Source organism: Periophthalmus magnuspinnatus, chromosome 4, assembly GCF_009829125.3.
Source record: "Periophthalmus magnuspinnatus isolate fPerMag1 chromosome 4, fPerMag1.2.pri, whole genome shotgun sequence".
NCBI lineage: Eukaryota > Metazoa > Chordata > Actinopteri > Gobiiformes > Gobiidae > Periophthalmus > Periophthalmus magnuspinnatus.
In genome coordinates, this window is record NC_047129.1 from 1,262,294 (window position 1) to 1,276,078 (window position 13,785).

At 38.2% G+C, this 13,785-nt stretch overlaps 1 protein-coding gene across 1 annotated transcript in view; it reads left to right on the plus strand.

Annotated features, from left to right (window-relative positions):
• LOC117369755 (gamma-aminobutyric acid receptor subunit gamma-3) overlaps positions 1 to 13,785 on the plus strand; it is a 42,076-nt gene that overhangs the window by 16,266 nt on the left and 12,025 nt on the right. The window contains exons 4-5 of the mRNA XM_055221328.1: positions 7,887 to 8,107; positions 13,684 to 13,766. Coding sequence (XP_055077303.1) covers positions 7,887 to 8,107; positions 13,684 to 13,766 — 304 coding nt within the window. The remainder of the gene's footprint in view (positions 1 to 7,886; positions 8,108 to 13,683; positions 13,767 to 13,785) is intronic.

The following is a 13,785-nucleotide window of genomic DNA, read 5'->3' on the forward strand; positions in this document are numbered from 1 at the left end:
TCGAACAAGACGAACCTTACAGCTCAGCCTTGTGCATCAATGAACAATGTATGGATGATGCATGTTATTATAAATTAAATCATCTGTGAAGTTTGCTCATGAATAGAATATAGTTTGCTTGGCTGTATAATACTGTTTAATCAAATACGGCTAAAGGTGACACATTTATAAAACTCCACCATATACCACATGTGCATATGTACTTTGTTTACAAGTGCGTACTTCACTGCAGAGCCTTGTGGAAACAGAACATCTGATGTTACTTGTGGATCAAGTATGTCATTGTGGCTCATGTGTGCAATTGCTGTAGTTCATTTGGTTTATATCGTGGTGATGACACCTGCGCTACAATCTGAAACTGGAGTGGAAAATAGATGCGGTCAAGAAACCCCCAAGGTGCGTTTGTTTCAGAAAAAATGTTTTTAGTTACTGATAGGTGCCAGTGCCCTGCCAACCCATATGCACGGAGGACCATCCAGGACTGTGTGTCTCAGTATATACTCCCTCCTTTCAAAATGCCATTAGCGTGTACAGCACAGTTTGGACCATTACATCTAAGAGGAATGGTACAGTCAATTGACTTTTTGATTATGGTGCAAATTAATGGTCAAACAAATGCTAAAAGTTATTACATTGGGAGTTTAATCAAACAAAACAAAAAAAATCAGTATACAAATATGTATCAATAAATATTTTTAAGTACTTTACAGACAATGCACACAGACAAATACAAAAATATTTAACAATAGGTATTGCCCACTGTAACTTTTTACTTTAGTGCTTTACTGCAAACACACTTACACAAAAACAAGTTTAAAAACACCAAGTATTGCACACTGTACATATATATTTTTACTTTAGTCTCACCACAAGCGAAACTCTAAAAAGAAATAACTAAAAACACAAACAAATACATAGAATAAATGATTTACCGCATGCTGTTTGTGGACAGTGGTGGTGGATAGAGATCTGTAGCATCTTCTGGACAAGTGCAGCTGGGTCTGGAAACGTCTCTTTAAAGATCAGCTCCAAGATGTCATCACCATAATCTGTAATAATGGGCAATCATCTGTTACGTTTTTCCTGTTTATTGAAAGTTTTAAATACCCTAAAATGTGTCTGTACATATATTTTATTTGTGACATTTGTATTAGTTGTTTTGCATAACTGTAATTAAAATATACCTCAAAATGTCCAACAGGCATTTTTGATAAAATATATACACTGCCTGGCCAAAAAAAAGTTGCCAACTGGATTTAACTAAGCAAATAGATATGAGCCCATAGGTACGAGTCAGGTCTAGGTTCAGCAACAGTCTGTGCTCAAAGAATGAGGTCAGCTAACACCTGATTATACTGAATGACCAGGTTATTCAAGCAATGGATTTTTTCCTCCCTGATGGCACGGGCATATTCCAAGATGACAATGCCAGGATTTATCGGGCTTAAATTGTGACAGAGTGGATCAGGAGCATGAGACATCATTTTCACACATGGATTGTCCACCACAGAGTCCAGACCTTAACCCCATTGAGAATCTTTGGGATGTGCTGGAGAAGCTTTGTGCAGCGGTCAGACTCGACCATCATCAACGCAACATCTTGGTGAAAAATTAATGCAACACTGGATGGAAATAAATCTTGTGACATTGCAGAAGAGAAATTGAATCAATGCCACAGCGAATGCAATGAAATATTAGAGTGTGTGACCTTTTTTTGGGGGATCACTTCTAAATAATAGTCTTCTCAGCAGCATGACAATGTGAAAAGTAATGCTTAACAAGACACAATCTCAAGTTAGTGTAAACCTCTAAATTATAAAGGTGCTCTATGTAACTTTTCTGGTCAATAGTCTGCTATATGCTTGTCCCCATGGAGATGTTCTTGCTTTGCCTAGCAACAGTGTTTGCAATACGTCAATAAAGCACCCTTAATTGGAAAAAAAAGAAGCTTTAAATAGGGAATCATAGGAACTCCAGTCAGTGCATTTGCTCCCTGATCTCTTTTGGCAGGTCATCCCTCGCTCACCAGAATAGAAAGACCTGACTCAGCAGTGTTTTAGCTCCAGTTTTGTCTGAAGAAATGAACCAGGAGAGGGGCAGGAGAGTGCTCAGCAATGTGCAGGTCAAAGGACACAAATTGCAGGGTTGTAGCAGCTACAACAGAAGCCCTGTTAAATGATATACTTGATGATAGATAATGGAGCTGTCTCATAATGTGCCACAGGGCTATTCAGTATGTTCTCTAGTGTTGACTGTATTATGGTTATAACTGTGTAACTGTCAGCTTACACCAAAATACAATAACAACAAGAATAGAGTTTTTGTCAGATTTTTCTAAATCTATAGTATTGATGAAAAACGATTGTCACTATTCTATTTACAAACTGTAAAATGAAAGGACTTTAACTTGGACCATTGTGTTATATCAGTGCCTGTGTAAAGCTCTGGAACTGTCTATGGTGCTGAACATGTTTCCCATCAGCGCCACTGGCTTGAGTAGGGTAAAAGTATTGAAAAATTCCCCATATACACTCAAAACATACCATATAAACATACCATACATATGAGTACATTACTGCAGTGCTGACAACTTTTAGAAAAAGTACAGTGTATTTAAAACGTGCACTTGAGTCCCACAGTACAATAGCCCATTAGAAAGAATTGTCCATAAGCTGTATTTGATTTACTGCTCTACAATGCTTTTATCTCTTCATCAATGCCTTATGTTGTTGTGTAAAACAATGCAAAACATAAGTAATTTGATTAAACATCTTTAATAACACAGTGCACACGTCAGCTTTGCAGTACAATTTAAGACCATATTTACATAATACTGAATGTATTCTTCATTAAGTCTGGAGGTAATGAAAACTGCCAAACACACAGTTCTTAATAGGTATGTTAGGTACACAACTTCTTGTCTTTCTTTCTGTATAATTAAAATACAATCCTGCCCTATAATAGTCTCTGCTGTGCATCCATGGAAACCTTGTATAAACCAGGGTCTGTCCTGAGGCTTCAAGGCCGATCTCCACTGGGTCAAAATTGCAAATCACAAAGACTGCAAAACAACAAATCTGTTCTGCATGTCGAATTACAATAGTAACGTTTTAATTTGAATTTCAGGGGCAAGCTTTGATACTCTTAAGTCTACAATGGACCACTCAACAGAATAGAATAGGAATAGGCAATAGAATGTAAGAGTAAACACAAAATGTGGTCTTATAGTGATAAAGATCAATATTATTCTAAAAGCTCCTAATTTGCTCTATTTGTGTATTTTTTCAGTATCATTTCCTGTTCAAACTAGTTTCGATACTAGGTTTTGTACAGATTGATATTGATTTCTATGGCAACCCCACTTGCTATAAAACCTGCTCACCATGTATTAAATATCTCTTTTCTGATGACATTCTTGTATTTGAGATTTATGATGTATTAAAACTCCTGTTAAAATTGTGCTCCATGAACTAAATCTCAGTTGTAATACTAGATGATGCCACTGTTTGAATACTGAGTTTTCTTTCCAAAAAACCTTTCTGTCCTGGTCTATCTAAAGTTTTTGGAGAGAGTTCTCATCTCAGCACACTGTATATACAGGGGAGATACAATATTCATGCTGGTACTTCACCTGTGGCACAACAAGCTACGGGCACAATACAACAGGGAAACAGTATGCTAGATTGCCAATAGCTGTAACTGTAGAAGTAGCACCAACAGCGGTAGCAGTAGTCGTAATGAGGTAGTTAAATTTGTATGTTTTACAAGGCTATTTACATAGTGGAAAGTGATATTTTTGTAAAGCACATTTACTTCTAAATGAGTGATATCGTATGGGAATAACTGCGTGTTACTATTTGGGACTGCTTCTGTCAAACACCTTGCACTGTTTAAATTATTTATTTCACAATTTCTTTTGTAGGCATAATCTACATTTTTATATCCTAGAGAATCCCAAAGAAACCTCATCCCATTTTTATCTCCAAAAAGAGTGAAAAAGCTGAGTTGGCACTTTCCCTCATGTAAATTTAAAAGAGCAGCAGCAGGAGGGGTGAGGAGGGGCAGGGGGATGTAGCTCAGGGCTCCGGCTCTGTACCTGAAGGAGAAACTTACCTGCACTGGTTCTAATGAGGACACAGCACAGCATTGTGGGTAACGGAGGGGACATATTCTACACAGCAACAGAGCTGCAGTGGCTGTGGCCCAGTTTATACTGACCACCTGGAACTTACCAGTTTTCAACTCAAAATGTATTCTTACAGAACATGGAATAACAAATGTATTCAAATTTGGAGCCTTAAAGCTACTATGTAAGTTTTCTGATGGAGGGTTTGTCACTTGTCTCGAAAGGTTATTGCTTTGTCTGGAATGTTCAGTAGTATTGGTAGAGCCTTCTTATTGGCAAAAAATACTTTGTTTGGAGTCATCTGCTTGTCTCCTAGTCTTGCGTTTGATTCCTGGCTGTGGCTAGGCCTTTCTGTGTGAAGTTTGCATGTTCTCCTTGTGTTTTATTGGGTTTCACCAGATACTCCAATTCTCCCCATCAACCTATGCCATGCACAATTAACCCAAACCTCTGTCTTGATACTCCTAACGTAACTCATCCACTGCTCCAGTTTGTCCAAGTGGCACTGAAGGATTGCTCAAAAGCAGTGGCCATTTTTTATATCTATACTTGCAAGGTGGATTAAGTGTTTTGCTGAAGGACAGTACAACATTATGCAGTGGGGATTAAACTGCAAACCTGGGTGTTATTGAGCTAACATCTCTACACACTATAGCCTGTTGGTATTTTCATGGGTTTAAACTGCAGTGTTGTCAGAGAAGTACAATGGGAGATTTAGATTAAAAGTTGTAAAAAAGGAGAGACAAGGATAGGCTGGATATGAGTCAGATCTACGTCACACAAACTCACAAATCTCTGACAAAATACATATGACTCATTGTTCTCAAACTTCAAACTTGTACATTTGAGCTTGTTTAGTAGAACTTTAAGGAACATTGTTTCCCTCAAGGTCATGCTCATTTTGTTTGAGTGGTATTCTGTTTGTAAATACTGTGTGGAGATTAGAATATGTTAGATGCTGGACATGAAACTTTATGTCAAGTCAAGGCAAGGTAAGTTTATTTGTATAGCACAATTTGTACACAAGGTAATTGTGTACACAAGGTAATTGTGTACAAATTGTGCTTTACAGAATAAGAAATACATTAAAATCACACAAATCAAAACATAAATAATCACAAATAATCATCATAAGATTACCATTAAAAGAGAATATTTGGGCAAATTGCATGTTTAGACTGAGCGTAGTGTCTGATAAGGGCAGCACTGTATTCAGTTTTGGTTTCAACACTTCATTTTAAGTTTATTTAATTCTTTAAAAAAAGTAATTATGCAATGTTTTAGTCCTTTTTTTTCATTTTTGGATGTTTTTATTGCTTGAAAACCACGTGTCCTTCCACCTCCAAAACTGGGCTCCTATTTGGCCTGGATGAGGACTTCTACCTGCTGTCTCCATGGGAACAGTTTTCCTTTGGCTATAATATTCCACCATACCATCTTCATGGAAAAATGTTCTAAGTATGGTTTACTAGCACCGAATCATGTAGGTGATTGATGATGTGCCATCTCCAGAAGGTTATGTGGCGTTGCAATCACATAGTCCCTTTCTTATAGATCTACAAGCCATAACTTCATGTATTTTTCCTGCCTTTTTAGTAACTCTTGACTTTTATTGTCATTGTGCTGGTACAGAGTAACAGCAATGCAACGTGAACTTGAAATTACATAAATGCAAGCTGAATTTTCTAGTTATATATTATGATTACATTTCCTTTCAAAGGAGTTACAACTATATATTTTAGGGAAAGTTTGGGGATTTTTTTTTTTTTTTGCTTATAAGGTTGTATTTGGTCCTTCAAAATATGCAAATGAATGTATTCAGATGATTAGCATTTTCAAAAGTAGATGATAATGTGTGATTTGCATAAGTGTCCACAGGGGTCAGTGGAGAGGGCAGTTTGGTTGTAGAGAAGGGGAATGTTTGAAGGCCTTTGACTAACCTCCATTTTACACTCAGTGATCCAGACTTAACCTAGGCTAACATGCATACACCACAGGCTGATCAGTATTCTGCTCATGTGGGTCAAATTATATCATGCCAATTAGTTAACTTGTGTTCAGTTTCAAAAAGATTAAACAATAACATTTAAACATTTCATTAATGCCATGTCCACATTTTTTAAATATTTTGTCCCTACATTTAACATTTATTTATGTCAAGCCATAAAAGCCATAATTTTGCTGCATACAGCAGATGATCATAGTGCTTTTAGTCGATGTAGCCGTTCAATGTCATTCTATAGAATTGTATAGAATAGTGTTCAGTGCAGCGCAGGACTATGGCATCTGAGCCACATACAGTGAAGAGCAGAGTGAGTCTATAAACAGCTTCATCAGTGGCAGGGAGCAGGATCAATCATCTCTATAGAAAAATCTCAGACTGAAAACACATGGAAACATGGTTTATTGTATATGACAGTTTAAGCTTAAAACCATCTATTTCACAGCTATTTTATTATTGGTCTACTGGTCGTAGCTCAGGCTCTGAATACTGGGCCCACAGAGCAGTGGCAGTTGTGTTGTCTGTGCGAGGCGTTATATGATTATAAAATTTCCATCCATCTTCTTCCACTTATCCAGGGCCGGGTCGCGGGGGCAGCAGTCTAAGCAGGGACTTTCAGACTTTCCTTAACCCAAACACTTCCTCCAGCTCCTCCAGGGGGACCCCAAGGTGTTCCCAGGCCAACCAGACACCACAGCGTGTAGGAGAATGCACTTTGTGTCATTTCATCCATACAAGGGCTTCAATAAGAGCAGAGGCTGTGACCCCTTCTCACTGAGGTCATGCTGTGACCTGATGAACATGTACACCCTGCTCTACATGTGTGAAAGCACGTCACTATATAGGTCATATGGGCCAGGGTCACTTCACACTTCCAGGCGGTAAAATATGTTGACACTAGATATGTTATAACATATAAACATTTGGTTGATACAAATAGAAAAGTTTATCTAAGAATTGACATAAGCCCTCTTTCCTTTCTTCTCTAGTTGCCTCTAATGTGCTTTTTGAATGTATTTGTACTTGGCTCATTCTGGACACTCCGGTTACAGCACCAGGAGTCGTGGTTAGTAAGAGCCAATGGTTTTAAAGTGCTCTGGGTTGTGTCACTTCATGAGCAACATGCCGAGCACAAGGCAGAGAGTTTTGTTTCTTTTATATCATGGTTAAAATTGTGGGGAAATTATACATGGCACAACCACTCCAAGGACACCTCCATCTCTGCCCCTGTGTGTAGGATATAATACACCCTGCACTGTGAGCATTGTCAGCCTTGTTGCTACACCACAATGTAATGTATGTTCATTTTTCAGAGTTATACATTGTACAGTAGTGATAAACAAAGCTCTCCTGTGTCATCTGAGTCTCCTGTCACTTACAGTTCTTACAATTGTCTCCAAAACAACAAATACCAGTAATATTACAAAAGGAATCTCCGTATCGGTTGCAGATGATTTGATGTGACGTGCATAAAGCTGGTGTATCCAACTTTTTTTTCAGCTAACGATAAGGTATTTTTATTTCTCATTAACCTGGAAGTAAGTGGAGAACTCTGATTGGCTGTGTTTCAAATTACCGTTTGAAAAAACTGTACATGCCAGAAATTTGTGCATGTGCATATTAACAATGTGCCAAAGAGTTTGTGAGAGCTACAGACACGTTAAACAGATTTAAAACAGATACCCTAGTTCTTGTTTCATTGTCAAGTTGTTATGTTGTTTACAAATATATCTCTTGCTTTCTCTCTGTCTCTTTCAGGAGTACCAGATCGATATAATTTTTGCTCAGACATGGACGGACAGCCGACTGAGTTACAACAGCACCATGAAGATTCTGACCCTCAACAGTAACATGGTGGGGCTCATCTGGCTCCCCGACACCATCTTCAGGAACTCCAAGAGCGCAGACTCTCACTGGATCACCATGCCCAACCAGTTGCTGCGCATCTGGAACGACGGCAAGATCCTCTACACACTGCGGTAATGTCCAGTACTATAAACACAATACACATTTACAAAATACACATTTCAAACTCAAATTCCTGTAAGCAACTGCAAAAGATTTTTAAATATAGCCAAAAATCTTTAGAGTCTGTTCCATTGTACATTCTCACTTACTATGTCAGAACTTGCTTTTGGCAGTTTAGTTCCCAAGACATACTCAAAGAGCTCGTTGAAACTGACATTTGTTGTGCTGCTGAACCCTGATTCAAGAACCCTTTAGTGTGGATTACATCTGAACAATTAATAAATCAATTAATCTAAACAAAATCAAAATTGTTGTAATTAGCTTTTATTATGTCCTTTGCAGAGAACTAAATATCTTTTTTGCACTTTAAGACTTAAAACTTAAAATCAATGTACCCTGCAGTTTAAATCTCTACAGACTGAGCTAGACATATCTGCACTTTAGTCTGGGCACTGTATCTTTAATATTGCACGAGACAAGCCGGGCCTTGGCAGAGGTAAACTCATCCTTTTACTGCTAGTTACTTTTCAACCTTACTCTGTGAATGCATCATGAATACATTGTTTTTGCCATAAGATTTTTTAAGAACTTATCTAAGACTTTGTAGATATTGTAAATGACTCTTTAATAGTAACTAAGTTTGTTCCATAGTAAATATTTGCCTCGTTTGACTCTCTGAAAAGAATAGCCGTTGTTGCAGTAGACCAGAGCTGCCTAAACTCTGAGAATTTTACAAACACAGTTTGTGATTTTCCAAAAAGACTGTGAGAAGGCAATTACCCACTGTCATTAGACTTGTATGTGCAAATTGCCGCTCAACTTCAGACCCTCTTGGCCCACAGCACTCTGGGTAATTAGGGCTTTTGACATTAATACAGACAGCCTCCAAGCACCTCAATCTTTACTCACTTTATACCATAGTTCATAACTTCCTCGCATTTTAATTGTCTTTAGAGGTCGTTCAAAGATGGTCCCATAAAAATGTACCTTCCCATGAAAACTCATTCTTAAAATCTCAAATACTAAAACATGTAATTGGTCTTTTCACATGTGCCAAGTCCTAAAACATCACTGTAATTTCCCAATCAGGGGAATTAAATTATATTTTTGAAAGTTAAAAGGCAAGGAGAGGCAAGTTTATTTGTATACCACAATTCCTACAAAAAGTAATTCAACAGGCTTTATAGAATATGAAAGACATTAAAATCTCGATACAGACAAATCAAAACATAAATAATCATCATGAAATTAACATTAAAAGAGACAAGTGCAGAATAAAAACCTTTCAGTCATATGCACAGCTAAACAGAACTGTTTTGAGTCTGGATTTAAACATTGTCAAAGTAGAGGCCTGTCTCACATCTGGAAGATTGTTCTAGATTTTAGTTGCAGAAAAGTGAAACGCTGATTCTCCATGTTTAGTCCTGACTCTGGGTGCCAGAAGGAGTCTGGTCCCTGAAGTCCTCAGAGTGTGAGATGGTTCATATGGCACTAACATGCCGGAGATGTACTTTGGTGTTAGGCCATGGGGAGACTTGTTCACAAGCAGAGCTGCTTTAAAGTCTATTCTCTGAGCCACAGGTAGTCACTGCAGAGACCTGAGCACAGGACTTGTGCTCGTAATGCCTGATTCTAGTCAGGACCCGAGCAGCAGTGCTCTGCATGTACAGCAGATGTCTTAATGCTGATTTGAAAAGGCCAGTGAGCAGGCCTTAGTCTAATCTACTGGAGACAAACACATGGATAAATCTCTCCAAGTCTGGTTTTGACAGTTTACCTATAGTGCACATTATTGCTGCATATTAACTGGCCTAATGGCAGCATTTAGAGATTAAACAAAAGGACCCCCAGGATTGACCCCTGGGGCACTCCACAGGTTAGCGCCATGTGATCTGAGACTGTTTCCAATTTTAACAAAGTACTTCCTGTCTTCTAGATAGGACTTGACCAGTGCAACCAGTTTAGTGCAGCACCAGAGATGCCCACCCAGTCTTCTAGTCTTTAAGAGGATCCCACGATCCTGGTGAAAAGCAGCACTCAGATCTAACAGGATCAAGACTGAGACTTTGCTTGCATCAGTGTTCAGGCGGGTATCATTTGTCACCTTTAGCAGATTTGGTGGAATAGTTAAGAAATGTTTTACTCCTTTCAATTCTTTCAAGTTGAACATTCAGTTATAACATATTAATCTAGATACAACAAAATAAAAAACCTTGAACACATCATGGGTTGGAAATAAATATGACATTTCCAGACTTTGGTGTGACTTTGATGAAGAATTTGATTTAATTTAGATTATACATAGACCACTAATTTATATTGAAGTTTATTGTATTAGTGAAAAGATCTCACAGTTAAAGTATATAAAATTTGTCAGAACTGTGTGAGTACATTTTCTGAATGCCTATCCTCACTTTCCACTCCCTTTCAAGCCCGATCCTTTTACCTGGATTCTTTTCTCCAGGTTACTACTGCCGCATGTGAGTTTGGCCTGTGCCCAGCTGCTGACACCCTGTATACTGGTGTGAATATGATTATGCAGCCCATCTGTTGTTGACCTTCATTTACAAACTGTTAAAGACACTCTGAGCTCGCCCCTTATCTCCCTCGACCTTACAAAAATACAATGAAGTGTGGAGCACGCTTACCCACAACCCATTTTCACATGGTTGAGATAGAAATGGAAATAGAAATGAGCTGGAAATGGAAGTTAGTGTGTGAGAGTGCGTATTATAAAAACTAATTGGACAATAGACTGTGCAGAAAAGGCCCAGGTATCTGAAAATGTCACCGGTGTTTACAACAGACAAACCATTACACCTTAATATGTCACTGTCTTTATCTGTAGATATTAAAGGAAATGAGTGCAGTTACAACATGTGAACATGATAAGCAGCTCCGTGAATGGAGTTTACCGCAAAATGTGGCACTATTTCAAGTGCTTTTGAAGTATGGTTTAAGAGAATTACTGAATTGATAAAACCGCCTTTTAAAACAAGTGAATATTACAAGTAGTTTGATATTGTTTGTGTTAACAGTAAAAACACCCTCCCATCCATCTTTCTGAAAACTAAAAAGATGTCTCTTCTGTCTCTCTTTTGTAACAAGTCTCGTTGGTATTTAATAGTTTGACTTTAAACTTATTTGCTTTTTATTTTAATGTTTTGTGAATAGGTACATGTTATTCCCATTAATATTGCACAAATAGTCAGTTCGGGATAGTTTTGTCACAATACTAAAATTTCAAACTTGATTTGGATACTAAAGACAGGTATCAATACTCACTACAAAATTCTATTCTATAGAAAAACATGATTTATCAGACAGTAGTAATGAAATGTTCAAGTCAAAATAGCCATATGCCTCATTTCCATTGGTTCACTTTGGAGCGGATTGGTGTCTCCACTGTGTAAAGTGAACCGTAGGACCTCGTTTTAGGGGATAGTACCCCCTATATTATATTTCCTGTGCATAATGCATCTAACATGCACCAAACCCAATGCATTACATAAATGGAGGTTAAAATACATACAAATATAAACATAGAGACACAGTGAAATACTGTAAATGTAGAAAAACCTGACAATAAACAGTCACAACACCACAAACTTGGAATTACTAAACATCTTTTTGCAAATTGCTGAGGCCTTATAACTACAAGTATAATTTTGGTATGATTTAGATTTTAGTAACATTTGTAATGTTTGGGTCAGTTGCTCAAGGAGCCTGGACTCTGAGCTGTGCCTGGAGCATGGAAACGCAACTCTGCTGGAGGGAGTCGCACCAAACAGACCTGTGCCAAGGCAGCTCCGAGCAAACCGTGCCAATGGAAAAGAGGCTCTAGTTTCTTTAATATTATCATGCGGTCTTACTTACTACTCATGATACAGATCAGTATCATTCTAAAAGGCTTCAGGAAAGGTTCAATTTTGTCAGACTTAAACTTTGATTTAGTAAGACATTCCTTTCAGTATCGATACCTCCTGAATTTGATAAATAGTTTGAAAAAGGAAGAAATGAACCACCTTGTTTTGTCTTTTGTTTTGGAGCGTGAATAAGTTCACTGCAAAGAGCCGTGAGGAGAAATCCACTACAATTAATGAGCAGGGAACAGAAGTATTGAGCTCCTTTGGCCTGAGAGCAGACTGTACTGATGTCTTTGTCTGCATGTCCTGAAGAAAGACTCAAAACAACTGATTGGCATGATCTAAAAGAGCAGCAGATCATCACACGGCTTAAAGATTGTAAATTGCATGTTCTGAATTGGTCAATTTAAAAGCATTTGTTTAGATGGTATAATGTCTTCTCCAATGAACAAAATATCCAATCTCTGTAGTTTAGTCTTCTAGAATAGATTCCTTATGCCTTTTTGAGCAAAGTTTGCATGTTTCTTCCCATGTGTGAGTGGGCTTCTAACCCATCAATGCAAAACATGCACAATAGGTATCATTTTCCAACTAACTTTGTCCTGACCAAGTCTAGCTCAAGATGTGGAGATGGGCCTGGTGCCATTTAAATTGACTCTAGCTTTAAGCCATGTTAGAATGCTGTTACTGCTTCAAAAACAAACCTAGTAATGTTTTGTTTCATTCACACATGTTTGAGTAACCCTTTATTATTAGTTCTGTCTACATTTCCAAAGCTCAAAATGCTCTGTTCCACCTTGTGATGTCATGAAGCGGTAGTTTTCAAATCAACAACTACCTTTTACCTTTAGCTCAGTAAAGGTTGGAATTCCAGGACTGAAATTATCCAAATGATTCTAGTGAAGGTGCATGGAGTTTAAAAACACATTTGAGCACTTCCTATATTACCACGTGACATCACAAGGTGGAACAAAGTGTTTCCGGTTTGAGAGAAGACTTCAGCCTCAATATGCAGGGTTTTTGTGTGTAAGATTATGGATGTTATCTGGTCTAGGAAAGCTGTAACGTCCAAGGGGTCAAATAAACAAAAGAAACTCTTGTGAGCTCTTCACCTTTCAATAGACCACACAATCGCAGATCTGACAGACAGCCTCAGGACAGACAACAGGCAACAAGGCACAGTGTAACAAAAAAACTATTAAGTCAGAAGTGTTTATTGAGTCTCACATAGGTAAAGCCACAGTGCAGCTAGGCAAAAGTGAACAGCATAGCTACGGGCCCTCCAGAAAGCACAAGAGGAGAGCCCTGAAGAGGAGTGTGTGTTTACAATTTTTATAGTGTGTATCAGTGTGTGTATGTGTGTGTGGGTGTGGGTGGGGGTGTGTGTGTGTGTGTGTGTGTGTGTGTGTGAAGGAGGATCTTTTGGCCTGTATAGTGTTATCTTCGTGAGCTCCTATGCCACAGCAGGGCCACAGGAACTCACAGTTATCAACAATGTATTTTATTATATTCTATGTGTGTTTAACTTACTGGTATCCCCCATCATTAAAAGTAGCATTTGTGCATCGAGATAAAAGTGCAATAGTAAAGCGCAATGCTAAATGTGGATACTTTATACTGTTTAGGGCTAAATACAGACTCGCTTACAATATGGTTCAATTTATGGTTCTCTTGGAATCGTTTTTTGAAGAGCCTTATGTTTTATTTTGTTCTCTCTGCAGGCTCACCATAAACGCAGAATGCCAGCTCCAGCTTCATAACTTCCCCATGGACGAACACTCCTGTCCTCTCATCTTCTCCAGCTGTAAGTGTCCTGCACCTGC